This window comes from Arachis stenosperma, chromosome 3 (genome assembly GCF_014773155.1).
Source record: "Arachis stenosperma cultivar V10309 chromosome 3, arast.V10309.gnm1.PFL2, whole genome shotgun sequence".
NCBI lineage: Eukaryota > Viridiplantae > Streptophyta > Magnoliopsida > Fabales > Fabaceae > Arachis > Arachis stenosperma.
Window position 1 is genome coordinate 166,312,305 of NC_080379.1, and position 26,418 is coordinate 166,338,722.

Below are 26,418 nucleotides of genomic sequence, written 5' to 3' on the forward strand. Positions count from 1 at the left end.
GGAGACTGATAACTAAGCCACAATCTTTGATTTATAAGGTGTAAAAGAGTAAATATTTCAAGTTCTCAAGCTTTTTAAAGGTGGAGGCCAGGAACAACCCATCTTAGGGCTGGCGAAGTGTTTTGGAGGATCGAAAAGTGCTAGAAAAAGAAATTCTATAATAAATTGGCAGAGACAGTACAATTAGGATTCAGGAAGACCTATGGTTAAGAGACTTTCAAGCAATCACTCCTTACCTTAATAACCCAAAAGGTCAAAGACTAGAATGGGTCTCAAATTTGATGCTACAAGACAGAACATGGAACCAGACACTCATTCGTGAGGCATTAAATTCAGCAATTGCAAATGCTGTTCTAAATTCAACAAGTTACAAGGAAGAGGATAGAATTACCTGGATGAAAAAAAAAATTGGGACATATACAGTAGCTTCTGATTATGGTGTGGTCTTTCAATTTTTTCACCCTCCACCAGATTTTCTTCTAAAATACTGCAAAAAAAAAAAAAGAATTATGGACAGTCATTTAGAACCTCAAATGTCAACCGAAGATTAAAAACTTTATATGGAAGGTAATGCATGAGAGTTTACCTGTGAAACAGAAATTGGGACAAAGAATTCAAATAGTAGTACCAATTTATCCAATATGTCACAATGAAGAAGAATCGGATTTTCATTATCTCTGGACTTGTCCTAACGCAGTTGAAATTTGGCATGTATGCAACCTTCCTTTCTCATCTCACACAGATCTCCCATAGCAGTGGTGGTTGAAATTGCTTGAATGGTTCAATGATGCTAACGTTAAGAAGAAAAGGAACTTAGCAGCTATTATAACTTAGTTGAATTGGAAGGCTAGGAATGTATTTATTTTTTAAGGAGTAAACTACCATTTGTACCCACGGAAGTTGAAAACGCTGACATATCTACCCATAGAAAAAGAAAATTACCATTTGTACCCATAAAAAATAGTTTTTGCAAGCAAAATTATCCAAACCCTAAAAAATTAAATAAAATTCCTAAAGTACCCTTCTCTCCACCACTATCATCTCTTCCCTCCTCTCTCTCTCTCTCTCTCTCTCTCTCTCTCTCTCTCTCTCTCTCTCTCAATTTTCTCAGCCACCCAATTCCAACATGAACCACATACCACCGTATCACCCGCCTCATCACTGTTCACCCCCTTCTCCGCCAGTAACGTCGCAGACCTACACTGAGCTCAGGAGCACTGCGCCAGCTTCTCCTCGCCACTATCGTCATCGGTCTCAAACCAGAGCCTACTGCGTCAGAGACCCTCCTCTTCACGTTACCTTATCGCCGCCATAACTAACCCTCTTCACCTCTTTCCGAGTCGTAGAACCACCACCGTCGTTGCCTGATCCCTGCCGTTGTTATATCTACCTCTCCTCTGATTTTCTTTTGCTTTGTTCTTCATTACAGGTTCATGAACCAACCTATTTTTTGCAGGCTCCGATGGTGTCTCCCCGCAGGTGGAGCATCAGGCCTTCACCCCCGAAGAGGACGACACCATAATCAGAGCTCGCGTTCAGTTCGCGGATGAGACATTTTTTGGCGAATCACGGCAGCGGAGAGTGATTAATAGCGCAATTGCGCCGCTGAAAGATTCGGAGTAGAGGAAAGAAGGAAGAGAAGGATCGAAGCGAGAGCGGAATTCGTCGAAGAAGGTGATGCAGTCGTCGACGACGGGGTTGATGTCAGGGATGTGGGCGATGAGGTCGTCGGAGAAGCCGTGGCCCTGATTGCCAATGGTGTAGGTGGCGAATCCGGCCTTGGCGAAATAAGATGGCGGTGAGCTGGAGGAACCAGCTAGATTCGCCGGTAAATCCGTGAACGAGGGCGAGGGTTCCGGTGACGGTTGCGGGGGGTAACGGGAGCCACCATTGAGTGAAGAGCTTGAGGGGTGGTGGTGGGTGAAGAGGGTGGTGGTGGAATTTGAGATTAGAAATGGAAAGAGGGGTGGTGGCAGGGTGAAGAGGGTTAGGGTTAGAAAGGTGATTGGGTGAAGGAGGTGGTGTGGTGGTGAAGATAAGAGTAATTTAGAAATTTTAAATAATTTTTTAGTGTTTGAATATTTTTGTTGTGCGGAACCCATATTTCATAGGTACAAATGGTAATTTCTTTTTTTTTTTTTTATGGATAAATATGTCCATATTTTCAATTTTTATAGGTACAAATGGTAGTTTCCTCTTTTTCAAGGGAAACGGAGTTTCCCTCCTAGTTGCGAAAGAATTTCCGCGGGTCTTTCTTGAAACTCAAGATTAAAGATGTCCTCTCTCTTGAGACCTTTATTTTTTTCTTGTAAGCTGTTTTATTTTTTGGTAAAATATTTTTAATATTATTCTTCATTTGGTGTCCAAATATAAACAATAAATTTATTTCTAGTGAAATAAAATGACCGTTACCTTTGATAAAAGAAAAAAAAAAGAAAAAAAACAACTTGGTCATATAAGGTGGATGACTGATTGGGAGTTTGTGACCGACAATGATCTTGAAAAGAGAACCACTCAATTATTATGGATATGGAAGATATAATCCCATGGCATAAAAGTCAACGAAATAGAACAAGGCTCAAGTCAAAGTCTTCCACAAACCGTGTTAAATATTATTTATTGGAAACATACAGCACAAGTATTTGTAACTATGATCGGATCTGCGTTACATTCATCATTATCACCATCCAGTCTTTCATAGGAACCTTCTTGTAATTACTTGTTGTTAGTGTTTGAAACTCAGAAAAGAAGAAATGGAGAGTGAAAGCAAGCAAGTGATGAAGCAGAGGAAGAAGCAGCTTGAGGTCTTGGATATCCTCAAGGAAGCACTAACTATCCATGTCAAGAACACCAACTTCATTATCTTTGCCTTTCTTACTTCTCTCCCTTTACTCTTTCTCATGATTCACTTTGAAACTTTGTTCCAGCAAATTCTAGTTGACACCCCACGAATCGTTAAGCATATACTTCTACAATTCAACACTAGATTATATGTCGGTTTTATTTATGAGCATCTAATAAGGAAAAAGATCCTCTCCAGTAGTAAAGATTATTTGCCTAACTTGATTCAACTTGTATTCATGTATTTGGTGCCTCTACATGTTCTTGAACTTGGTTCTGCTGCTCTAACTGTGTACGTCTCATCAAAGCTGAAATCAGAAGAGGAAAGACTGAGTCTCAAGCAAATGTTTCTAGAATCCTTTGATGCATCAAAAATGAAAGGCACATTTATAACTTCTTTGTATTTGCTTTCCATGTCTAGTGGAATTCTTCTTGCAGCGGCATGGACAGTGAGTAACTCTTATATTCTCTACATGACTTTTGGGTGCTACATTGTTTTTGCATTGATTTGCTTTGCAGCACTTACAAAGCTTTTGATGGTGTATCTGGAATGGAGTGCTATTTGGAATATGAGTATTGTGATATCGGTAATGGATGGTATCCATGGAGCAGGGGCGTTACGCGTTTCGTTCTTCCTAAGCAGTGGTAATCAAAAGAGAGGACTCTATTTGATGCTTGTTTTCTTTGCTTTAGGGGTTTGTTTTAGGGTGCCATGTATTTTCCTTGGTTGCTATAAAGGAGGGAGTGGGATATTTGTGCAAGTTGGGTTGTTCTTTTTGGTAAATACTCTCAAATGGGTGTCTTGTATGATTTACTTCTCTGATTGCAAGGAGAGGAAGTTAGAGAAGAAGATTATTGATGATGTAGAAGTGGGTAAAGATCTTCAAAGTGGTTCATAAAGAATGGAATTAATAGTGATACATAAATGTTTTGATTTTTGAACTTTTAATGTGTAAAGAATTGAGATCATGTACAATACATGTCATCTTCATACTTCCAATAAAGGATTATGTTTTATGAATAATGATATTTTCAATTTTGTGACCAATGAGTAAAGCATGTACTAACTTTAATTTAGCAAAACTATTGGAGTTACTTTAAGTTATTAAGTGCCCCTAAAATTATAGAATCTTTTTACATATTTAAGTATTTTTATCAATTACCAAAAAAAAAAAAATTTAATTAAGTTAATTTAAATTTAACAAAAATTATTTATAAATATACGCATAAAATCATACTCTTTTTATTTACATAAAAAATAAATATTATCGAAATTTTTTAATCATAACACAAATTTTTTAACAAAACACAATTTTTTTTAATTCTGATATCAAAATTCTTAAAGTTTGAATTTGATACTGCAACTTACAATTGTTATTTTTATTTTAATATATATTTTATATTAGCATATAATTTTAGTGTACATGATTGATTTATTTATAAATACGGATATTATATAACTTGTATTTTAATATGTATTTATATTTTAATATATATTTTATAAAAAAATTAAGTTAAGGATTATTTTTCGTGTAGACATAGTCTGGACTCTGGATTTACTAACAAAATTTGTATTAACGCTCATAACCGCCACACAAAGGAGAGAGAGAGAGAGAGTGATAAAATAGAGAAGTGATGATTGAATTTGAATGGTGTTGTTTGACTGGGTGAAGACTGAACCATACATGGCTTCTCTCACTCTCTTCAGCGCCACTACTCTACACACCAAACATGGCTTTGGGTTTCAAAGAATCAAGTTGTTCCCTTCCAAACACCACCGCGTCTTCTCCGTCTCAGCTTCTGCTTCCTCTTCTCCGCTCAAGGCTCTCATATTTGACTGCGATGGCGTCATACTCGAATCTGAGCACTTGCACCGCCAGGCATACAACGATGCCTTCACTCACTTCAACGTTCGCTGCCCTTCTTCTTCTTCTTCTTCTTCCGATCAGCCCCTCAATTGGGACGTTCACTTCTACGATGAACTTCAGAACCAAATTGGCGGTGGCAAACCCAAAATGCGATGGTGCGTGTTCTTTTTTCCCCTTCCAACTTGCAATATTGTTTCCTCTGTTCTTGGCTTGATTCCCTATTTGGGAGATTTTAAGGTACTTTAAGGAGCATGGTTGGCCATCATCCACCTTGTTTGAGACTCCTCCAACCGATGATGATGATCGAGCCAACCTCATTGACACTCTTCAGGTTTTTCACTTGTCTTTCTTTGCCAACTATGCAAATTCAAATTGTGTGTGTTCTCATTAGATTCCTTATGGTTCTCATGTAGGATTGGAAGACTGAGAGATACAAAGAGATAATCAAGTCTGGAACTGTATGCATACTTCTATGCTATATGCCTTATGCTTAAAATATCTTATTCGTAAGTTTGTGTTACATACAAATATGTATGTTTTGGCACAGGTAAAACCCAGACCTGGAGTGTTGAGATTGATGGATGAGGTCAAAGAAGCTGTAAGTTGTTGTTCAATCAATGTCTTGTTTCGATTTTGTGATCTGGTCATCTGGATAACTGTTTTTTGTGATTGTGATGAATTCAATTTCTGCTCTTTTGAATATAAAAAAAAAATACTATATGCACACTAAAAATCAGCCACCATGTATTTGTGTATAAATACACGGGTTGTTTAAATATTTTGTGGCCAGTCACGTTATTGATTCTGGATATCTGCTTATGAGTTTGTCATTCTTTCTCCTCTTGGTGTTTCAGGGTATAAAGCTAGCTGTTTGCTCTGCAGCTACTAAAAGTTCAGTGATTATGTGTCTGGAAAATCTTATAGGAATTGTAAGCCAAGTTTCTTATATATTTTCACAATCTAAACTCTGAAGTAGAAAACTGTTTATTTTTTTCAAAAACTATAAATTGCATTCAACCAGCTTATGTTCTCTGTTGTAGGAGCGCTTTCAAGGTCTTGATTGTTTCCTTGCTGGTATATTCACAGCTTCATGCAGCTTTCTTATAGCTTACTATTATTGCTCATACAACATTGACAAGTATTTGTGGTCCAAGATCAATTATATCGTCATGCATAATAAAATCAGATAACTTACTCTGTCATGCCAAATTTTCGTGGCATGGAGTTCATATCTAAATGGTTTTTGTTCCCCCCCTTCTGCCACTAATTTTTCAAGTTTAAATTTATGTATTTACTTTATTTGAACTTTTAGGCGATGATGTGAAGGAAAAGAAGCCTGATCCATCAATATACATTACAGCTTCAAAGGTATTAATATGACAATAAGATAAAGTATTGAGACAGCTTATGCATGACTGCTTCATGATTTTACATGTTGTGACTTGCAGAAGCTAGGTGTATCAGAGAAAGATTGCTTAGTGGTAGAAGACAGTGTTATTGGGTTGCAGGTAAATATTTTTATCATATTATCAATATTCTGTATTTACTATTTAACCGATAGCATTTCACACAAGCTTGGTTTTAAAAAAACATAACAATCATAAAATAAAATTATCCTCATTTTGTTTCTTGCCATATTGCATCTAATCATGTTAGGTACAACAATAATTAACTAACTAATGTTGATCAAACGATGCCATATGATCAAGTTAATTAACTAACTAATGGAATTCTCAACTGAACTAAACTTAACCTCAACAGGCAGCAACACAAGCAGGGATGTCATGCATTGTTACCTATACATCTTCCACAGCTAGCCAGGTGAGGCAGTTACCCTTAAAATTAATTTTGCAGGAAAAAAATAAATACTAACAATTTGATACTGAATTTGAGTTGAATTATTATTCATGGACTACATTTTTTTTATCTAATGCAGGATTTCAGTGATGCCATCGCAATCTATCCCGACCTAAGTAATGTAAGGTATGAATATATGATTCGTTGCTGACAACCGAAGGGTAAGGTTTTCTTAGTTCAGTCACGGCCACTAAAATTGTTTGAAATTGTGATGCAGATTGAAAGATTTGGAACTACTACTTCAAAATCTGGTAGCAGCTAAATAAGAGATATGGTTCTATATGGAAAATTGTTACTATTAATTCAGATACCTTTTTCTCCAAGGAAATGGGTTGAAAATTAGATGTACCACAAGGTTAAGGTCTTGTTCATTGACAGCAGATGTATACATGTGAGATGTTGTTTTGTGAAAGCAATTCATTGTAAGATGGGGTAAAGACATCATAGCCTATATATTTGTACGGTTCGTAATATTCAATTGGAAATGTAGGCAGAAATCTTATTTGCCAGTTCTTCATGTTCACCATTGGCTTTGACCCAATAATTTATAATTGAAGGTTGTAAAACTTCTAACTATAATTAAAGAATCAAAGAGAGAGAGGCTGACTTTCCATTTTTTTCCTTTGGTACTTTGATGCAAACATATTAAGCATAAGAGAAATTCATATGGTCCTACTCATTGTGTTCACACGAATAAAAAGACTTTATTTCATATAAATAAAATATTTGACGGTTTTAGACATCAAAGGGGTGGTGGCGCAGTTGGCTAGCGCGTAGGTCTCATAGCTTCTGAGTTATCCTGAGGTCGAGAGTTCGAGCCTCTCTCACCCCAATACATTTTTATTATACGATTTATTTACACCATTCTTATATGTTGTATCTCCCTTTGACGACTTTAAGTATCACAGGGGTGGTGGCGCAGTTGGCTAGCGCGTAGGTCTCATAGCTTCTGAGTTATCCTGAGGTCGAGAGTTCGAGCCTCTCTCATCCCAATACATTTATTATTCGATTTCTTTACACCATCCTTGTATGTTGTATTTCCCTTTGCAAATTACGACCATGCTCCTTCGTGCAAAAGGACATTCTTTTTTCCAACTCAAAGAAACGAAACCATTCTCCATTGGATTAAACAATAGTCTAAGTTATGTCAAATATGCTGCAGTCTGCAGATGGTTCATAAGCAAAACGCAATGACGATGAAAAATACGGGTGGAAAAAAATATATTTCCTTTGGATAAAAAGATGTATATAATAACGATTCAATTTTGTCTAAGAACAACACATTTATAAAAAAGACAGCATTAAACCTAAAGTATAATTAATTCAATATTCCCCAACCCCAAAAATAAATTACAAGCAGCATGAAGAAAAAAAGATCTCTAATTTCCTCTGCTCTTCACCATCTCCGCATCTTTATGCAGAAAAACCAACCGTGTCTATAAACCATGCTTGCCCCTCCGAGTTAAGTTCTCCACAGTGAGGGTATTAATCAAGGAATGATGCATCCATATGAAAGGGAAATAAATGCAAAGCTTCTGGCAAACTATCATCTCTTACCGGTAGCAGTTTTGCCTTTGCTTAAATCAGCAAGTTCCTCAATAAGTTTCCTCTCATCGCTGCTCAGTCTTTTGGGGATTTCGACTTGCACGCGAACCAATTGGTCGCCCCTCATATTGTTTTTATTCAGATAGGGAACACCCTTTTTAGCCATAACAAGTGTTGTGTTTGGTTGTGTCCCTGCCGGAATTTTCAAGTCCACCATTCCATCCACAGTAGGAACCTTTGTTGTAGTGCCCAAGATTGCATCAATGTAAGAAACCTTGCAGGTGTATAAAATGTTGGTGTCGTCTCGTTTAAGGACAGGATCTGGGATGACCTCAATGACAACAAAGAGGTCACCAGGAGAACCCCCTCGCCTTCCAGCATTCCCTTCATTACGGACCCTTAAACGACTACCAGAATCCACGCCTGCTGGGACCTTCAGACTTATCCGCTTTGTTTTCCTTACTCGACCATCCCCAGTACATGTATTGCAAGGTGTTGAAATTTCTCCAGTCCCATTGCAAGATGAGCAGGTCATAGATTGCTGGAAGATACCTAATGGAGTTCTTGTTGATGAGACAACTCGGCCTTGACCTCCACAAGTGCTACATCTGGTTGGTGTGGTCCCTGGTTTAGCACCTGAACCATTGCAAGTTCCACAGCTTTCTAATCGACTTATCTCTATCTCTTTTTCTATACCAAAAACTGCTTCTTTAAAGTTCAGAACAAGACTGTAATACTCATCTTCACCATCTATTGCTCCATTCCAAGAACCCCTAGAACCAGCACCACGATTCATACCCTCAAACAATGACTCAAACAAATCAAAGGGATTGCTGAAATCCTGACAGAAAGATAGTCCTTCTTTGAGAAACAAGAATATGAAAACAAGTTAAAATTACCCATTAGCATCAGAATTAACTTACCCCCATTCCCATTCCAGATCCCTTAAGACCAGCCTCCCCATATCTGTCATATATGGATCTTTTCTCATCATCAGATAAGACCTGCAATAGAATTTCAATTACAGAAGATAGGTTGTGATCGGACATGGAAGACAGCCAGATGAGTTAAATCATCTATAATTTTACCTCATATGCATTGCTAATTTCCTTAAATTTCTCTTCTGCTCCAGGTTCTCTGCAGGACAGTAGGAACAAAATTACAATCCCATTCACTTGCAAAACACATGAAAGGAAGGAAGAAAAAGGGAAAGGAATAGATTAGGAAGCAGGCAAGTAAAAACATGAAATGAAAAATAACTCACTTGTTCACGTCTGGGTGATAATTCCGGGCAAGCTTCCTATAAGCTGAAATGTCAAAAGGAGAGAGATTTAATATTGCAATTATATAAGTGTGACAACAAGCCACTAACCAGCAAAGAATATACACAACCAAGTTAACAAAACCAGATTCTGGTTAATCAATTTCAGACTAAAGCCTTACTATACATTAAAAGAGAAATTAAAGGTGTCAACAATGCAACAACACCTCACTAATCAATCTACATATTTGACTGACACCATTATTCTAGTTCCTTTCTTTAGGTTTTGGCAGATTTCTCTTCCAGTTTATAAGTTTTATGCTTTTGATATCCTTTGTGGAACTTTTCTTATATGCTCCACATGTATTTTAGTTGCAACTTTTTCCTTTTTTTACTTCACAAGATTAAAGGAAGCAGACAATTTTTTAAGAAAGAGCTAATCATTCAGTTAGCCAAAAACCTAATGGAAGTTGAAAACCCATTGCAATACCAAAATGTCGCTTGTATATAGTTCATTATATGATCCAAGAACTACCTAGCAAACCAAAATACAACATTTAAACACACACACACAAATTTATCACAATGGAGATAGAATCATGAAGGCACTTAAAGAAGGGGACAAATAGAAAATACCACTCTTTATTTCAGATTTACTGGCATTTTTTGAAACACCAAGAACTGAATAGAAATCCTGCACATAACAAATAACAGATGTTCATTTACTATATTTAATAGTTATTGGAGCTTTATAATACAAGGAATGCTTTCATAAAGTACAACCATATCAGAAAAAGATAAGACCAAAAGGAACTATTGTTGCTTAAAAGAGCATCAATAACTCTAACTTACCGATTCTGCTCTAACTATCAACCTTGATCCCCTACAGTGATGTAAAGGCTGAAATGAACCCACATTAAATATCATGCGCAAGGAATCCTGAGAAAGAAAGCTTGAACTAGGGGCAGCCATAAAGCATACCCTGCTTGTAAAACTGCAAGGAAAATCACAAACAGAAATTATACTCTCCACCACAATTGTCTATACCGAAATCGTATGCACCTATTGGTGATGAACATACAAAAAATAAAGGAGCAAACCCAAAAACAATTATAAACTACACCCAAGTTATGGTTATATATTGCGATTGATGATATAATAGGGAAAACAGTATGAATATGAAAGTAATTTTGCCCTTCCCCATTGCATGTAACTTCCATTTTGCAGAATTGACTATAGAACTCACTTGTGGCTGGATGACGCAACCTTGGCTATCATACTGGATCTTAATAAAAGCTGAGGACGAATTCCCCATTGTGCAGCCGATGTACTACCAAAAGTAGTAATTGCCATTGCCATCCTATATATCTTCAGCAATACAATATGCTAATCAATATGAATTTTGTTGATGAACTTCTGATAGCTGCAAAAACTGCATATTGAAATTTAATGTGCTTAGCAAAGTAAGAGACCACATAAACAGAAGTCAGAATTAAATAAAGGAGAGTTAAGAACACAATGAGCAAACCCTCAAGAAAAATACCTATTTTACATAGAATAAGAAGTAACGGAATAAATGTACACAAATTAAAAGGAAAATCAGATATTTGAATTTTGAATAGAGTTTTCTTCTCTGAATACAATAAAATCCCGGTTTTAAAAGGTTCCAAACACAAATAAGATGTATACAGAATGAAAGAGCTAACTAAGTGGCAGTAAAATGGAAATACTGGAAATATAGGGAGGCAACAAATGGAAAGTGCAAGATAAAAGTAGGTGAGAGTGAGACAAACAACTAAGGAAGGAATAGATTCACTTGTAGAAAACAAGAAATTAAAAAAAAAAAAGATTGGGATAGGAAGAGAAACCTGTTAGTGTTGGAGGAGGAGCGTGAGGTTGAGAGGGGTGAGAGAGGATGGAGCCAGCGCGGTGGGAGGATGAGGTTACAGTGTCACTACCCGCGTTGCCCCTCTCTCTCTAATTCTCTCTCAAATTGGATGAAAAAGAACTTGGTGGTCGAGAGTTTTTTCTCCCTTTAATTCCCGTTTCCTGTTTAACAAAGAATTCATTCCCTGCTTCTCTCACCCTATTGCCTACTCTCTGTCTCATCTTCCCCGCCGTCGATTTCTTTACTTTCTCTCTAAAGATGAAATTATATCTTTATTGAAGAATTTAATAGTTGATAGACTTATCAACAACCGACCTTAGCTCAGTTGGTAGAGCGGAGGACTGTAGTTGGAATACCAAGCTGAAATCCTTAGGTCGCTGGTTCGAATCCGGCAGGTCGGAGTTTTTTAATTTAAATTTCTATACTTTTAAATCTGCATTAGCAGATATATTTATCATATGGAAATTTAAAAAAAAAAAGAAGAAAATGTTATACTAGCTATGGACCTATGGTTGTGTCGGTGAATTTTTACATGTAATAAATAATAATACTTTATTATTTGTTATTTTTTCACCGATTAATGATCATATTTAATTTATTATGAAGAATACATAAAAATATTATTTATTATAATAATTATTTTTTGTGTGTATTTTTTATTTATAAAATTAAAAGTGATATAAAAAATAAAAGTTATAAAAAGTATAAAAAATAAAAATACTAAGTGTATATTATAATTATTTATCATATATTTGTATATAAATATATAAAAAACTTAAAAATAATTAAAATTTATTATTTTTTATTAATACCTTTAGTCATCAATTTATTTTTTTAAGTCTAATAATTTAACAATATATTTTTAATTTATACTTTTAAATATTAATAATTAATTGTTAATAAAAATAATAAATTTTACTAATTTTTTAATATATATTTTATATTTTAATATATATCTTATTGTGATAATTTTTTTTATTGATTTTAGCGTATAACTAAATATAATTATACTAAAGAGTTTTATTAAAGAGCCAACTAAAAATGTAATTAAATAGAATCAATTAATTAAAAAATAGGTTCATTATAAAAAAAAAATCATTTTCTTATTATCCTAATTTCTAAAAATTTAAATTTAAAAATAAAAAAATTAACTTAAGTTGACTTAGATCTTAGTTAGCACCCTACACTTTTTCGGGAGAAATAGATTCTTAGGATAACAAGTAGCTAGTGAAGGCATCGAGTGTATGTAGCAGCACACTAGTAAAAAGAGAGGAAAAGAAAAAGATGATGGAAGCAAAGCAAAAGACAATGGCATCAGCACATCCTTCAATCCTCCTCTTCCTTGTCTTCATCTCTTCCACAGTCGGCGGCACCACAACATGCCGGGACACATGCGGCTCCACACAGGTCAAATATCCATTCGGAACCGGCCCCGGTTGCGGCTCCCCTCTCTTCACCCCTTACATCTCATGCACTTCAAACGGCACTTCCGACCAACTCACCCTCAAAACCCACACAGCCTCATACCCAATCACCTCCATCTCATACCCTACTTCCACACTAACCCTAACCCCACCAACCATGTCCACATGCACCTCCATGCACACCTCACCAACCAACTTCGGCCTTGACTGGGCCACACCCTTCCAAATCACCTCCACCACCTTCATCCTCCTCTCTTGCCAGCCCCCACTCAAAGCCACTCCCATCTGCGACCCTTCCCTAGACTACCTTTGCGCATCCATTTACACGTGTCCTTCCGTGGTTTCACTCGGCATGCCTCTCTTCCCTCCCGCCAACACTTGCTGTGTGTACTCGCCGGCTAACCTTGATGGTAAGGGTGAGTTGGACCTACAAGCCATGAAGTGCGGTGGTTATGCTTCCGTCGTGTCGCTTGGGGATACCCCTACGGACCCTACTCACTGGGTTTATGGTGTCAACTTGAAGTTCTCTTATGGTGCTCTTCAGAGTAACTATGTCACCAGTAAGTGTAACACGTGCGAGTATAGCGGTGGAATCTGCGGGTATGCTACTCCCGGAGATGCATTTCTTTGTGTCTGTAAAGGTGGATATAACACTAGTTTGGATTGCTCCAATAATGGTTTCAACCAGAACCAGCTCCAGGACTATCTCTGGGACTCTTTTTCCTCTCCAACAATGTTTGCACGTAAGTTTTTCATTTCTTTCTTCTTCCCTTTTTTTGGTAGCACTGAATTTCCATTTTTCCCAGAAAATAAAGCTAAATGTCCCTTCTATGTATGTTAGTTATTCTTGGTGTTTCTTTACCCTTCTTTGTGTTTCATGATAATTATTCCTGTAAACTATAAAGGGAGACTCATTATATGCATAAAGGGACGAATCGGATGCTAAAGTATGCACGGTGCTTTTACAGTTTATCTTTGTAACAAAAATAAAACTCTAGTTTAAACTTTGGTGAGTAATATATGAAAATGTCTTTATATAAAAATAGATAAAAACTGCCACATAATTTAATATGTTTAATTAGATTGCTTAACACAATATGTGATTGTGTTAATATATTAACTATCATCTTCACCTACTATGAGACACTTCCATGTGAATACTTACCTTAAACTTTTATTCTAACCGTTTCACTAGTTTTGATTAGCAGCTAGCGGGTATGTTTGGAGTTTCATCTTGGCTGGTATTGTCTCCAGCTTATTTTGAGCCGCGATTCACCATGCAGCTGGATATTGAATATTAGCTAGCTGCTAGCTCGTTTGTAGTTATGCATAGCAGCAAGGCATTTTCAAACTTACTTTAATTAATGTGCCTAAAAGTTGCATTGTGTTACAAAAGTAGTATGTTTAAAGGTAAGGAATAAAGGTTGTATTGTACTGTGTATCCATATTTCTACATTTTTTGTTCTATATAATTGAGGGATTGGAATTGAACTATTTTCACTTCTTGGGAAATTAAATATATATACTTAAGAAGCTAGATAAGAAAACATTTAAAATTAAGCCGATGCATGCTTTGTATGATTAGAGTGATTGGTATTCGGATAATACTATTATTTTCATTGAATAAGAAAATTAGTAAAAAAAGAAAAGGAAAAATGCCTAAAATGTGTATTAAGGATATTGGTTGAAATGAAAGTGAAAAATGTTAATTCTTTTTAATATATTTCAATACAAAAACAAATTATAGTTAATTTATATTTGTAATTCAAACTCTTTTATTTGTAATCTCTTGGATAAGTATCCTTAACTATAGTTAGCAACATTCTAAACGACTGGTTAAAAGGATTTAATTTATTCATGTGAATAAAAATAAAAAAATGGTATACATTCTATATTTCATTCTATTCTCTTCCACCGCAGGCCAGGCTGCGTATATACAGCAGCAGTATGAAAAATACACGATCTCTGTGACCATTCACTAGTCACTACTATCCCCATTACAAGAAGATTTGTATTTCTTTGACATAAAATCTAGTGCGTGAATAGCATAGTAGACACCAAGCACAAGTTGAAAAGAATATACAGGGCAAATACATAAACAATTCTGAGAGTGATATCCATAATGCCGAAGAGAATTTCTAATCCACCTTGGAACCATTGCTTTGGTTTTCTTGTTTAGACGGGGCAGTAGGATTAATGAGGAATAAATTTATATTCTTGGCCATCTCCTTGGGCTTCTCTACATTCACTGCATGCCCTGCATTCTTGATTACCACTAGTTCTGCATTCTCTCCCACGTGACTACACCAGAATAAATGAATGAATCAAATTCAAAATATAAACCAAGTTGATTGCACATAACAAAATAATGTTCCCATGCAGTACAGATCTTGATGGAGATATATAATCCTTCATGCCTGACTCTTTACCAAAATCTATTGTATATAAATTAGCAACGCCAAGGTGTTGCTTTAGGGTGGCGAAAGTTAGAACCTTTTCCCATTTGCTGGCCAAAATTGTAGAGATATTTGGGGGCAAAAAAATTCCAAATAAAACTACATGAAGTTACCTTTTCAGTCTGTGTGCTAACTCCAGAGGGAATAATTGGTCCTGCTCTCCCCATATTATTAGTGTAGGCTGTAACATTAGAAACTTATGCATTTTGAGAATCTGTACTGCTAAAATGCCAAAAGACACGACGAAACTAACTCATAACATTAAATATGTAGAAAGCTAACTTATTTTATATATCAAGTACTTGTTCATTATTCACACTTCCTTTATCATTCTTTCTTTTATTTTGATATGTTCCTCACTTTTATTGTGTGCAAAATACCAATGCTCTAATACAAAGCTTAGAAGAAGAAGTGAAACAAACCTGGGATATCTTAGGAAGATCAGAGAGTTTTCTACCCTTAATTAATGCTTCGAGTAGTTCTTTCCTCTGGATGCGGTTGGAACACATCACCTGCCAGTAAAACCAGTTTCAGCAACAAACAAGTTCCTGTTGTAAATTGGCAAAGGGCAAACTCATGCTTTATGTATTGAGACTTACCGAGACCATAAAACTATTCAAGTTGGAAGGAATACTAGCATAACTAGTTCATTCAAGTTTCAAATCATCAATGCTTAACATCTTCAAGAATCAACTAACTGTAACTTCATTTAGTAATGAGAGAAAAACCTAGATAAATATTTCTCATTTATTAACGAGGAAAGAAAAACAGAGAGAAAACAGAGCTTCCGCATTTTATGGATATAATACAGGAAACACACCAAGTGAATGAAGAGAAGAAGACAAGTTTCTAAAAATTTAGAATTAATATGAAAGAAAGCAAGAAAAGCATGACTCACACGAATGAAATCATTGAGGAAACATGAGGGCATGAGCTTGATAGGCTTAACGAACGTAAGCCTGACGAGCTCCTTCATCTTCTGAGGGTTCTGAGGAATCAGAAGAGACACAGCCTCGTCAACGCTCTTCAACTTGGAGATCCCGCCATCAACGTCCTTCTCTTCAAAGCAAACACCAGCACAACACAGAACCACCTTCTCAATCCTCTCAGGGAATTGAGCCGCCATGCTGTACAGCACGAAGCCGCCGTAGCTTATCCCGGCGGCGCTCATCTTGCTGACCCCGTGGGCCTCCATGAGGCCCATGAGGCAGCGAGCCTGGAAGGACTCGGATCTTTCGGGGCGGGTGGTGAAGGAGTCGCCGAAGAAGAGGAGGTCCGGGACGTAGACGTTGAATCGGGGAATGAGAGAAGGGAGGAAGTGATTCCACTGCCACATTGCGTTGGCTCCGAAGCCATGGATGAGAAGAAGGGAAGGCTTTGATTGGTTGTGGGATTTGGGGACCCAGCAGTGCATGAGTGTTCCTTCGCCGAGGTCGGTGGTTGTGGATTTGAGGCCGGCGGTGGAGAAGGAGTTGCGGTAGCAGCGGTTGCGGGAAGCAGTGAAGCTGAAACAACAGCTGGACATGGTAGTTGCTGAGATTGAGAGAGTGTGTTTGTGTGGTTTTACCATTTGCCATGCTTTTATTGCTTTACTTAAAAAATGTATTTACTTTTTCTGTCCTTTTCCGAATGTACCTGTCACATTTTGGCGCTTTTCCATATCTGTGCGTCAGCAGCTTCGATGAGCTTCTAAACATTAATTAATGCGTAATCATATTTATTTTATTATATAAAAATATATTTTTGCACTTAATGATAGAATTGAAGTGACATATTATATAATAATTTATGATTTTTTAAATTTATGAATCATGTTATAATTCAATTTAAAATAGAATTAATTAGATCAATTAGCATTATTTAATATAACTAATATTTATTATACGATATTACATTTTTATTATTTCGATTCTCTTATCACCTATAAATATCATTTTATATTATATCATTCTACAGAATTTGAATATACACAAATTTTTTTCTACTACTCTCTCTTATCCTTTCTAATAATAATAAATACAATTTAATTTAGTTAGAAATCATTATTTTATAATCTTCTATAAACATGACAGAATAAAATTGTAAAAATATTTTTTTTATCATTTTAGATATTTTAGCTCTTTTTTTTTCTCTTTACATGTAATTTTATTTTGCGTTAATTTTGTTTATTTAATGATGAAATATACTTATATTAATTCTATCATATAATAATTTATTTTTCTCTTATGTATTTTGATTTGTATAGTTATTATTGATCTGATTGTTTTCGTTTTCTTGAATTGTTCTTTATTTGTTTATGACTTTATAATTTAAATAAAAAAACAAAGAAAAAAATGTTGGCAAAAAATAGAAACTAGAAGCCTAAAGCAGCAATATTATTTCTCAGCATTGTTATTATTAATATGAACTATTATTTTTTTCTAAAATTCTTTAACATGAACTTCATTTCTTTTTCTTTATTATTATTAATGTTTTTATTATTTTCTTCTCTAATTATAAATCTCTTTATAATAATTCTTTGATAGAATATTTTTTTAGTCTAATAATTTTTTTCTATTTTTTTGTCAAAAATAATTTATATTAAAAGAAAAAAGAAATATACAAATTAAATTTTAAAATTCAAGTTTAAATAAGATGTGCAAAGGTAATTATTGAATTCGTTTGGTAAATTTAAACTCTTTATATTATTGTCATTGAAATTTTAAATACCATTATAAGCTGCAAATGGAATATTCACAATAGGCAGCGCAAAGTAAGCTGCATACAATGTCAATTAAAACAAACTTCCATATATTTCGTTTACAGAATTTTATAAAAAAACTCAAAATAAAGTCAAAAGTCAATTAAAAATCAACAACACAGTCAATCATCTTTAAACAACCGCATCAGCGGTCTCATCCTGATCATCTACTTAATTTCCCATTTTACAACTATTTTTGTAAATACCGAACGATCCGATATCAAACATTCAAGACAACAAAATATCGATAACAAATATCCATGTCAAATCATACTTTTCCTAAATTTGCTTGTCAAGCGCAAATTAATAACACAAAATGTCAAATGAGTTTTCAAATGCCACAGAAACAAATAGTTGTAGTAAGGAACTAAAAAACTACAAATCCCCAAATCACTATAGCAAATACATAATTAACAAGGGCATTTAAGATAAATTCCTATTTGCTAGCTTCGGCCGCAGTTTTTCCCTCGGCCTCATCAAGGTCATCGTTAACAAGTTTCCTTCCAACTACAATCTTTGTTACATCCAATTTTAAAACATCAAAGTTTGGAGAGTAAACAGAGACTTGGTTAATACACCGGTCAAAATCCGCTGCAAACATCTCCATAACTTCGACCTCGAGCTTACGAACTCGAGCCACCATCTTACCTTTTTCCATATCAGCATACGACAGCTGACTCTGCGAATCACGAATTTACTCACGGAGGGTCTCTATCTCTTCCTCCTGATCCTTCATTTTCTTCGTTTTCTCGGCAATAACAGTATTCCTCCCAGTAAGCTCTTTCTCTTTCTCAGCAGCAGTTCTTCCAACAAAGCAATCTTATCAACATACTCCTTCTCACCAGCACCCAGCAGCTCCATGGTGCGACCTATACACAACATCCTAGTAGCAATGACCTACAAAAACATTCATAAAAATATGACAAACCAATAAGCAATACAACAAAAAATAAAAACACCAAATTATACCTGCATGTATTGACCAACAGCTTCCATGCCGGTACCCTTAAGCAAATCCACATCACCAGGGAACTGACCAACCTTGTTGTCCAGTTCGGAAATAGGAAACTGATCACTCCATACAGACCTTGAATTTGAATCACGAGCAAAGCCATGAAGTTGCATCTGCTTAGGTCTCTCACGCTGAACAATAGCTCCCTGAGCGGCCTCAGCAGATACCACCTCCAAGGACTTATCGAATTCAGTCTTTTTCCTCTTCATAGCATGAGAACTGGATTAGGCAGTTTCAGGTAAAATAGTCTTACCAGAACCATCTTTCTCACCTCTTTTTTGTTCCAGAAACATTCTCATACGATAAGAGGAGAGATTTGGAACTCTACCACCTGAAAAATAAAACAAACAACATAAGACCAATGTAAACAAATCAAAACGCATGAGGCAAACAAAATGCGCTACCTATGTATCTCGACAAAGAATCTCTGTTATCCTCAAACTTCAAAAGATCAGGAATAGATAACAGTTTCCTAGAGGCAAAGCACTCAACAAGGTAATCTAAAATTAAGTCCTCCTCAGGAGTCCTTCCGATAGCCTCAAGCACTTGCATAGGCTCAGGAGACCAGTATAAGAAAAACTTCTCAGCCAATTCATCATCTAAGTAAAACGGGTACTTAGTCTCTTTCGAGCGAACTTTCACAAACAATTCTTGAAAAGTTTTGAAAGACGATTTATACAAAACAAACAATGAACGCCCAGGGTAACTACTAAGGTTCACCCACAAGCCTTTCCTCACACCTTTCGATTGAAACAGGGAAAAGAACAGGTTTAAAGAAGGTTCAAATTCTAGAAAACTAAACAAGCACTGAAATGCACGAAGAAATGCCCGTGAATTAGGGTGTAACTATGACAGAGCGCAGTTAAGGGCTAATTTTTTTTTTTATATTGGTTAAATATATGTGTAATACATTGTTATTGGAAAATTAGGTGTTTTTTTTATATGGTGTTTTATTCAAATTGGACGGTCCGATTTGTTTGATAAAAAAATAAACTACAAATCGGAGGGTCCGACTTGCTTGAAGAAGAAAATAAACACCAAATCGTAGGGTCCGATTTGTATTTTTTTTTTTTAATTTGTTAAAATGAAAATCGGACGGTCCGATTTCAATATTAAAATTTTTTTTATTTTCGAAATTACAAATCGGACCGTCCGATTAGTTTTGTTTTGTTTTTTTTTCTTTCTTTTTAAATCAAAACGACCCTCCGATTAGAATTTTTAACTTTTTTTTATTTTTTTCAAACTCAAAACGGAAGGTCCGTTTTCTGCTAACACCATGTATATGTAAAACATCTCTCTTCTCCACATTATTGTATTGTTACATTTTCTTCTCCATATAAAAAATCAAAAGCGGCAGTTAAGTTATGTCAAAATATTACACTCGAAATTTGTAAAAGGGAGCTTCACATGGAGCTCATTCAGAACAAAGCTATAGAAATAGAAATATGACCAGTCACCTCTCCTTTCACAAACTCTTTCCTCGCCATTACAAGGGAGAAATTCAACACCCACACGGACACCCTTCCTAACACAATTAACACTGTCTAAAACAGACAAAGACTCGACACTATGAAACAGAGAAGCACGACATTTCACATCCGCATGTACCCAGTGGTACCAATAATCTTTTACTTCACCACTTTATCTTTTTCATAATAAATAGGAAAGCAGTAAAACAGAGAAAAAAGGGGGAAGAGAGTGTACCTCTGAAAGACATCTTCAGTAGTAAATAGGAGAGGAGACAAGTTAGTGTTTTTTTGAAACAGTAAGAGAAGGTAATAACTACACAACCCCCACTACCACATGATCAAATAAGACAATCCACACGATGAGAAAGGCTTTTCATCTGCATCAATGGGCCAGATGCATCATGGAGAACTTAACAGACAGTAATTATTGCAAGCAAAGGTTTTCAAAACATGCAATTATTAACGATGCCACGTAAGCAAGTTAAGCTTGGGGACTTAAGATGCACAAACTGAATTATAACATTCATGCAGCTACTTTCCAAAAGCTTAACTCACTTCCGTAACATCCGAAGTAAGTCAAACTTGGGGGCTGTGATCCATTCCTATAAACTCGGAATCCAACGTCATAACTTGGTTTGACCAACTGCATAAGGAAAACTCAGAATCAACAAACCACTGAGCCAGGATTCTTGGGATATGAATTCACAGGGTGGTTACACCACTATCTTAAATAGAGATCAAGCCCGAGTAACAAAGGACATTCAGAATTCACTACTCACTATAATCGTTATTGAGATATTATTCCTACGCATAAACTAACTTAAATATCGGAGTCCTTTTTGCAGGTATTCCTCACTACTCGGACGAGGCTCGCACTGGTGGCACAATCTTTAGCAAGAACAGCCGCGCAAGCATCCCTATAGCTGCCACCAACCTATACCTCGGCCTGAGCCCTAGGCAGGAACATATTATATAATAAGATACAAATTTTTATCAGCACAAATATGCCTTAGATTTACTTGAAGAATGTGGCCTCTTGGGTGCCAAACCAGCAACCACTCCAATGGAGTACAATCTCAAACTCTCTAAGAAATCAGGAACTACACTAGTTAATGTTACAAGATATTTAGTTGGCAGGTTGGTATATCTAACCAACACCCGACCCGATATCAGTTTTGCTGTAGGAAAACTGAGTAAATTCTTGTGCAAGTTCTCTGATGTTCATCTTCAAGCAGTTTAACGAGTTCTTAAGTACATCAAATCTGCTCCAGCTTTAGGGTTGTTCTTCTCTGTAGATTCTGATATCAAGATTTTTGGATTTGCCGATTCAGATTGAGCTCAATACCCAGATACCAGACGCTCCATCACTGGTTTTTGCTTCTTCTTGAGTTCCTCCCTTATTTCGTGGAAGAGCAAAAAGCAATCCACTGTGTCCCACTCTTCCTCCAAGACAGAATATAGGTCTCTCGCCATGGCCACTTGTAAAGTTCAATAGCTCAACTACTTGTTACACGACTTTCATCTTGACCAGCAGAAGTCCATCTTCATTTATTGTAACAGTCAATTGGCTAGACACATCGTAGCCAATTCAATGTTCCATGAATGTAGCAAATATATTGAGATTGACTATCACATTGTTTGATATTAACTGCTTAGTGGTCTTTTTCATCTTCTGCCAATCAACTCTCAAACTGCTGATTTGTTCACCAAACCTTTATCACGTGCTCCTTGTAATTCCCGTGTATCCAAGCTTGACATGTTTGATTCCCATCAAGTCATCAACCAAGCACTGCCAGCTTAAAGGTAGTGTTTGTTTTCAGGTACTGAGACAGAGACTGAGAGACTGAGACTCAGTATCGTGTTTGTTAGTTCAGAGACTGGTACTAAAATTTCTGTCTCTGTCTCCAAAATTTCAGTATTTCAGTACCTCCAAAAAGTAGGGACACAGGGGACTGAAATTTTTAGAGATGAAAACTGAAACTTTAATAACATTTTATACCTAAAATACTTTCATTTCAATTAATTAATTCCAATTTTACCCTTTGTGCAAATTAAATTAGAGTTTCATTCTTGTTTCAACTCCTGTCTCCCATTTTGCACCAAACAGAATACTGAAATTTATTTCAATCCCTGTCTCTTAGTCTCTGTCTCTCAGTCTCAGTCTTTCTGTCTCTGTCTCTCCACCAAACGCTACCAAAGAGACATGTTACATGATACTATTAGTTGATATTTTACTCTTTTTTTTTTCATTTGTAAATGAGTTACTAGAGATTTAATTAGCAATCAGGTATTAGTCTAACTGATAATTAGTTAATTAAATTATTCAAATGTAATCTTCTATATATATATATATATAATATTGGGTACTAACTAATTTGGTTAACTTGCCATTTATCCCACAAAAAACTCTCACTTGTAACTGCAAGTACGAATCTCTCTTTTTGTTTATTCTCCCCTCTTCACACTTTCGCTTTCTTTTCCCAGCCGCTCTTCACAGTTGTGAAATAACATATAAGAAAGAGTAATTTAATATCTAATTTCCAAAAATATATATGAAAAATAATTAAAAAAAAACTATGCACGAAATATTATCATCTCAATGTCACATATTTCACACCAAGAAAATAGAAAATCCACGCATACCACATGCATCAATGGGGGCATGGTTGATCGGGGGGCATATGAATATGATAGTATGATGACTTGCATCTTTTATTTGGGGTACATACATGCATGATACATCTATCTGATGATTTCATTGACCAATTGAAAAAATGAATATAACTATTTAACAAGAAGAATTGTCATATTATAATAGAATAAATGTATAATACAGCAATACACGGCGGTGCAGGGAGGGAGGCATCTTCGATTGAAGCAATATTTAGAACAAGAAACAATATTAGAGACTTAGAGTGGAAGCATTAGTCATGTTTCCGAAAATCAGTATACTATAAAACCACGATATGATGATATATAATACAAGGAACAAACATGATAGAAGTGTGGCAACTGCTATATGTCACGTATAATTACAACTAACTCTGCCAAAATTTTGTCTCCCTGTCTGCCATTTATCACCACCTCACTTTTCATATATAAAATAATCGATTTTGTTAGGTAGATAATAATAATTTTGGTAAATAATGTAAATAATATATTTTAAAATTAATCTAATAAAGTAAAAAATATTTTATTCACAAATTATTTCTTAAATTTTAATATTAGATAACTATATGCATCTCTAATAAATTGAATATCTAATTATTATTAAATATATCTGAATAAATCGAATAAAAAAAATAATCATCTAATTAAAAATAATCAATATAATCATCTGCATATCTATTAAATTAAATATTTGATATATTTATTATTCATATTGTATAATATACTTTTTTCATAATATAATTGTATCATTCAAATAATCAACACGGGTTATTCAAAATTGCAATTTGCAATGCAAGTTGAAAATAATTTTCGCATTTCAAAATTATTGTTGATTTTTACAAATTATTTCAGGGGCTATATTATCAGTTTATCACATTTTTTGTATAGTTACTGTCATATCTTTTATAGTTAATTTTATTTTAAAATTACTAAAACATTCTTTAGTTATTAAAAAACGTTCAAAAATAAAATGTATTATTATCACACCCACATTTAAAAGTTGTACTAATTAATGTTAAATGCTGTTCTTTTACCTATTGTTAGGATTATTTTTTAATTTTTAGCATTCGAATATTTTAATATTATTTTATCCATTTCATTATTTATTCCAAAATTATATGACCAACTATGAGGATCGTATCTGTATACCATCCAATACTAAATATAAAAAATTGGCTTTAATTAATAAACTCTAAACTAATAAAAGAAATATATTGATGATTAGTTTATAATATGTTTTCATGTGAAGTTGATAGTTAAAAAATCGTTAAATAATAATTTAATCAAACTTATTAAATTATCTAATAATTTTTAAATATTAACTTCATATAAAGATAATGGCATGCGAATTTTCACCTTAGTTTATATAAAACTTTATATTCTCATGAACTTCAAATAAATTTAAATAAGAAGCACCGTTAATACCAGTTCGTTACAAAGAAAAAAAATTGCCTTAAAATCAAATAATTGTTTTGTCAATAATAATATATAATTAGAATTTAGAACATTGTATACTTTAGGTGCATGTTCTACAAGTGATCTATTGAGTCAACAAGGGAAAAAAATTGTTATTGTCATGTACTCATGTGTGGTGAATGAATAAAATTAAATAATAAGTTAGCAATAATTAGTTAGAGAAGAATGCAGTAAACCTTTTTAAAAAAAATATATAAATTGATATATAGAAAGATAAATAGTTTTAGGTTTAACCATAAAAATATTATAAAAATATTATGTGTATATAAAAATTAGTCATTATAAATATATATTATTTAATTTATTTTTAATATATATTTTATATTTTAATATATATTTTATATTATATGAATATTGGATGACTTATTTAGAGATTAATTATATATATATATATATATATATATATATATATATATAGTTATTTACATAGTAAAAAGGGGAACAATAATCACCTCTAATTTTAATTTTTTATATGTAAATTATATACAAATTTTAGTCTAATTTTATTTTAATTTTATTTTAGTGTATAAATATTTTTTACTCTTTTCTAATATTTCATTTAGTTCCGTCCGAATAATATAGTTGAAAGTATTATATTAATTAAGGAAAGTATTATATTAATGAAGGATAGCTCAAAAATATTAATAAGATAGGACGATGTGATATTAGATAAAAAATAAACTATATAGTACGTAGTAGTCACTCATTATTTTATGTAAATTTAATAAAAAAATATTATTTATACATTAAATATTTTTTATATTCGTAAATAAATATGATTGTTACTAATTAATTGTGTATTTCAATTATTTTTAATTAATAAAACAAAGAAAACGTGTGTTTAAAAAAAATACTGGTATTAAAACAGTATTTATTAATAAAAGGTATACACAAGAATTAAAGTTAATAATATATAATTCAAATACTTTTGTTTTTAAATGTATTAATTTATATAATTCATTAGATTTATAATTATTTATGAATGAGCATATAATAATTGAGTTGATGTCATTTCTATTAGTCAATGCTCAATACTCATTGCACTTACTCTGATACATCTTAATCGTATACAATATAACCAATTGGCAATCGCCTAATAATAATAAGAAGAAATTAGAGCATTTCTTGAATGGCCTTGTCATGCCTCCACTGATTCCCCTTAGTAGTCACTGCTCAAATGGGCACAATAGGATAACATTTGAATGGCTAAATAGTAAATAGCCACCACATATATATACCAAAATACAAGCAAAGTGCAAAACACACATGATGTATATAGATTCGATTACTTGAACCTTGGACGAGAAGACATATTTACTTTAAGCATGACTGAGGGAGGGATCGGACCCTTCTTTATAAGTTTTGCAGGTAGTAATTAACTAATTATATCAATTTTCTATCATTAAGACAAGGTATTATTATAGTTTTTAAATTTTGATATGGAGTGAGTGTTGGTATATAACATGGTTATAGGAGTTTAAGGTGTTTTACTGAACTTGAAAGGCTGCGTCAAGAGAATTGAACGGTCCAATAGAGGGAGTATAATTAGACGGTCCAATTACAATAATCAAACGGTATATGAATTCAACCGTTTAATTTGCGTACTGACGTCTACATGGCGCGTATGCAGTAAATTTTCAGGTTGACTTCGTTATTTTTTATACACTTTCGAATATTACCCCCTCCAAGTTTCAGCATCCATCATTTTCACTCTCATATACTCTTTCGAATGGCTTGTTCCCCAACTTTACTACTATCTTTATTTTCAGCCATTATTGGACCACAAAAGAGTAGAAAAAAATTTAAAAACAATGTGAAGAAGACAAAAAATAAAAGAAGTGAATTAGTCAGATCTTCGCATAATTAATTATCTTGGACATCTAAATTATGTAAATTTTTATTATTCAATAT

At 34.2% G+C, this 26,418-nt stretch overlaps 5 protein-coding genes, 3 non-coding genes and 1 pseudogene across 8 annotated transcripts; 6 read left to right on the forward strand and 3 right to left on the reverse strand.

Annotated features, from left to right (window-relative positions):
- Positions 1–1,535: 1,535 nt before the first annotated feature.
- Positions 1,536–2,687, reverse strand: LOC130967234 (caffeoylshikimate esterase-like; annotated as a pseudogene).
- A 373-nt stretch (positions 2,688–3,060) lies between these two features.
- Positions 3,061–3,962, forward strand: LOC130968365 (uncharacterized). The gene is made up of 2 exons (XM_057893590.1): positions 3,061–3,290; positions 3,361–3,962. Exons 1-2 carry the CDS (start codon positions 3,284–3,286, stop codon positions 3,738–3,740), a joined length of 387 nt encoding a protein of 128 aa, XP_057749573.1. The 5' UTR covers positions 3,061–3,283; the 3' UTR covers positions 3,741–3,962.
- Positions 3,963–4,401: 439 nt separating this feature from the next.
- Positions 4,402–7,089, forward strand: LOC130968366 (haloacid dehalogenase-like hydrolase domain-containing protein At4g39970). The gene is made up of 11 exons (XM_057893591.1): positions 4,402–4,864; positions 4,947–5,040; positions 5,123–5,167; positions 5,257–5,307; positions 5,564–5,638; positions 5,750–5,783; positions 6,022–6,077; positions 6,158–6,217; positions 6,471–6,530; positions 6,646–6,692; positions 6,784–7,089. Exons 1-11 carry the CDS (start codon positions 4,491–4,493, stop codon positions 6,830–6,832), a joined length of 945 nt encoding a protein of 314 aa, XP_057749574.1. The 5' UTR covers positions 4,402–4,490; the 3' UTR covers positions 6,833–7,089.
- A 224-nt stretch (positions 7,090–7,313) lies between these two features.
- On the forward strand, positions 7,314–7,398 carry TRNAM-CAU (transfer RNA methionine (anticodon CAU)). The gene is given in 2 exon segments: positions 7,314–7,351; positions 7,363–7,398. It is a non-coding gene; the product is annotated as a tRNA-Met (tRNA).
- Positions 7,399–7,473: 75 nt separating this feature from the next.
- TRNAM-CAU (transfer RNA methionine (anticodon CAU)) lies at positions 7,474–7,558 on the forward strand. The gene is given in 2 exon segments: positions 7,474–7,511; positions 7,523–7,558. It is a non-coding gene; the product is annotated as a tRNA-Met (tRNA).
- Positions 7,559–7,778: 220 nt separating this feature from the next.
- LOC130969591 (chaperone protein dnaJ A6, chloroplastic-like) lies at positions 7,779–11,417 on the reverse strand. The gene is made up of 8 exons (XM_057895380.1): positions 11,241–11,417; positions 10,619–10,804; positions 10,225–10,366; positions 10,009–10,066; positions 9,376–9,418; positions 9,200–9,248; positions 9,035–9,115; positions 7,779–8,952 (listed from the first exon to the last, which is right to left on the reverse strand). Exons 2-8 carry the CDS (start codon positions 10,729–10,731, stop codon positions 8,113–8,115), a joined length of 1,326 nt encoding a protein of 441 aa, XP_057751363.1. The 5' UTR covers positions 10,732–10,804; positions 11,241–11,417; the 3' UTR covers positions 7,779–8,112.
- Positions 11,418–11,570: 153 nt separating this feature from the next.
- Positions 11,571–11,661, forward strand: TRNAY-GUA (transfer RNA tyrosine (anticodon GUA)). The gene is given in 2 exon segments: positions 11,571–11,607; positions 11,626–11,661. It is a non-coding gene; the product is annotated as a tRNA-Tyr (tRNA).
- Positions 11,662–12,543: 882 nt separating this feature from the next.
- LOC130965407 (wall-associated receptor kinase-like 20) lies at positions 12,544–14,119 on the forward strand. The gene is made up of 2 exons (XM_057890171.1): positions 12,544–13,427; positions 13,893–14,119. The coding sequence occupies exons 1-2, from the start codon at positions 12,545–12,547 to the stop codon at positions 13,946–13,948; spliced, it is 939 nt and encodes a 312-aa protein (XP_057746154.1). The 5' UTR covers position 12,544; the 3' UTR covers positions 13,949–14,119.
- A 429-nt stretch (positions 14,120–14,548) lies between these two features.
- On the reverse strand, positions 14,549–16,691 carry LOC130969346 (uncharacterized). Its single transcript, XM_057895020.1, has 4 exons — positions 16,039–16,691; positions 15,563–15,652; positions 15,254–15,321; positions 14,549–14,985 (listed from the first exon to the last, which is right to left on the reverse strand). The coding sequence occupies exons 1-4, from the start codon at positions 16,663–16,665 to the stop codon at positions 14,823–14,825; spliced, it is 948 nt and encodes a 315-aa protein (XP_057751003.1). The 5' UTR covers positions 16,666–16,691; the 3' UTR covers positions 14,549–14,822.
- Positions 16,692–26,418: the final 9,727 nt, after the last annotated feature.

Excerpts from the sequence above, each read along its gene's own strand:
- LOC130968366 (XM_057893591.1), top strand. The coding sequence starts at position 4,491 with ATGGTGTTGTTTGACTGGGTGAAGACTGAACCATACATGGCTTCTCTC. Across the intron at positions 5,784-6,021 it reads TCTTGATTGTTTCCTTGCTG|GCGATGATGTGAAGGAAAAG; the intron begins GTATATTCACAG and ends TTGAACTTTTAG. Across the intron at positions 6,218-6,470 it reads ACAGTGTTATTGGGTTGCAG|GCAGCAACACAAGCAGGGAT; the intron begins GTAAATATTTTT and ends TAACCTCAACAG.
- LOC130969591 (XM_057895380.1), bottom strand. The coding sequence starts at position 10,731 with ATGGCAATGGCAATTACTACTTTTGGTAGTACATCGGCTGCACAATGG. Across the intron at positions 10,367-10,618 it reads GTTGCGTCATCCAGCCACAA|TTTTACAAGCAGGGTATGCT; the intron begins GTGAGTTCTATA and ends TTTTCCTTGCAG. Across the intron at positions 9,249-9,375 it reads TATCACCCAGACGTGAACAA|AGAACCTGGAGCAGAAGAGA; the intron begins GTGAGTTATTTT and ends ACTGTCCTGCAG.
- LOC130965407 (XM_057890171.1), top strand. The coding sequence starts at position 12,545 with ATGATGGAAGCAAAGCAAAAGACAATGGCATCAGCACATCCTTCAATC. Across the intron at positions 13,428-13,892 it reads CTCTCCAACAATGTTTGCAC|CTAGCGGGTATGTTTGGAGT; the intron begins GTAAGTTTTTCA and ends TTTGATTAGCAG.
- LOC130969346 (XM_057895020.1), bottom strand. The coding sequence starts at position 16,665 with ATGTCCAGCTGTTGTTTCAGCTTCACTGCTTCCCGCAACCGCTGCTAC. Across the intron at positions 15,322-15,562 it reads ATCTTCCTAAGATATCCCAG|CCTACACTAATAATATGGGG; the intron begins GTTTGTTTCACT and ends CTAATGTTACAG. Across the intron at positions 14,986-15,253 it reads TTAGCACACAGACTGAAAAG|TCACGTGGGAGAGAATGCAG; the intron begins GTAACTTCATGT and ends ATTCTGGTGTAG.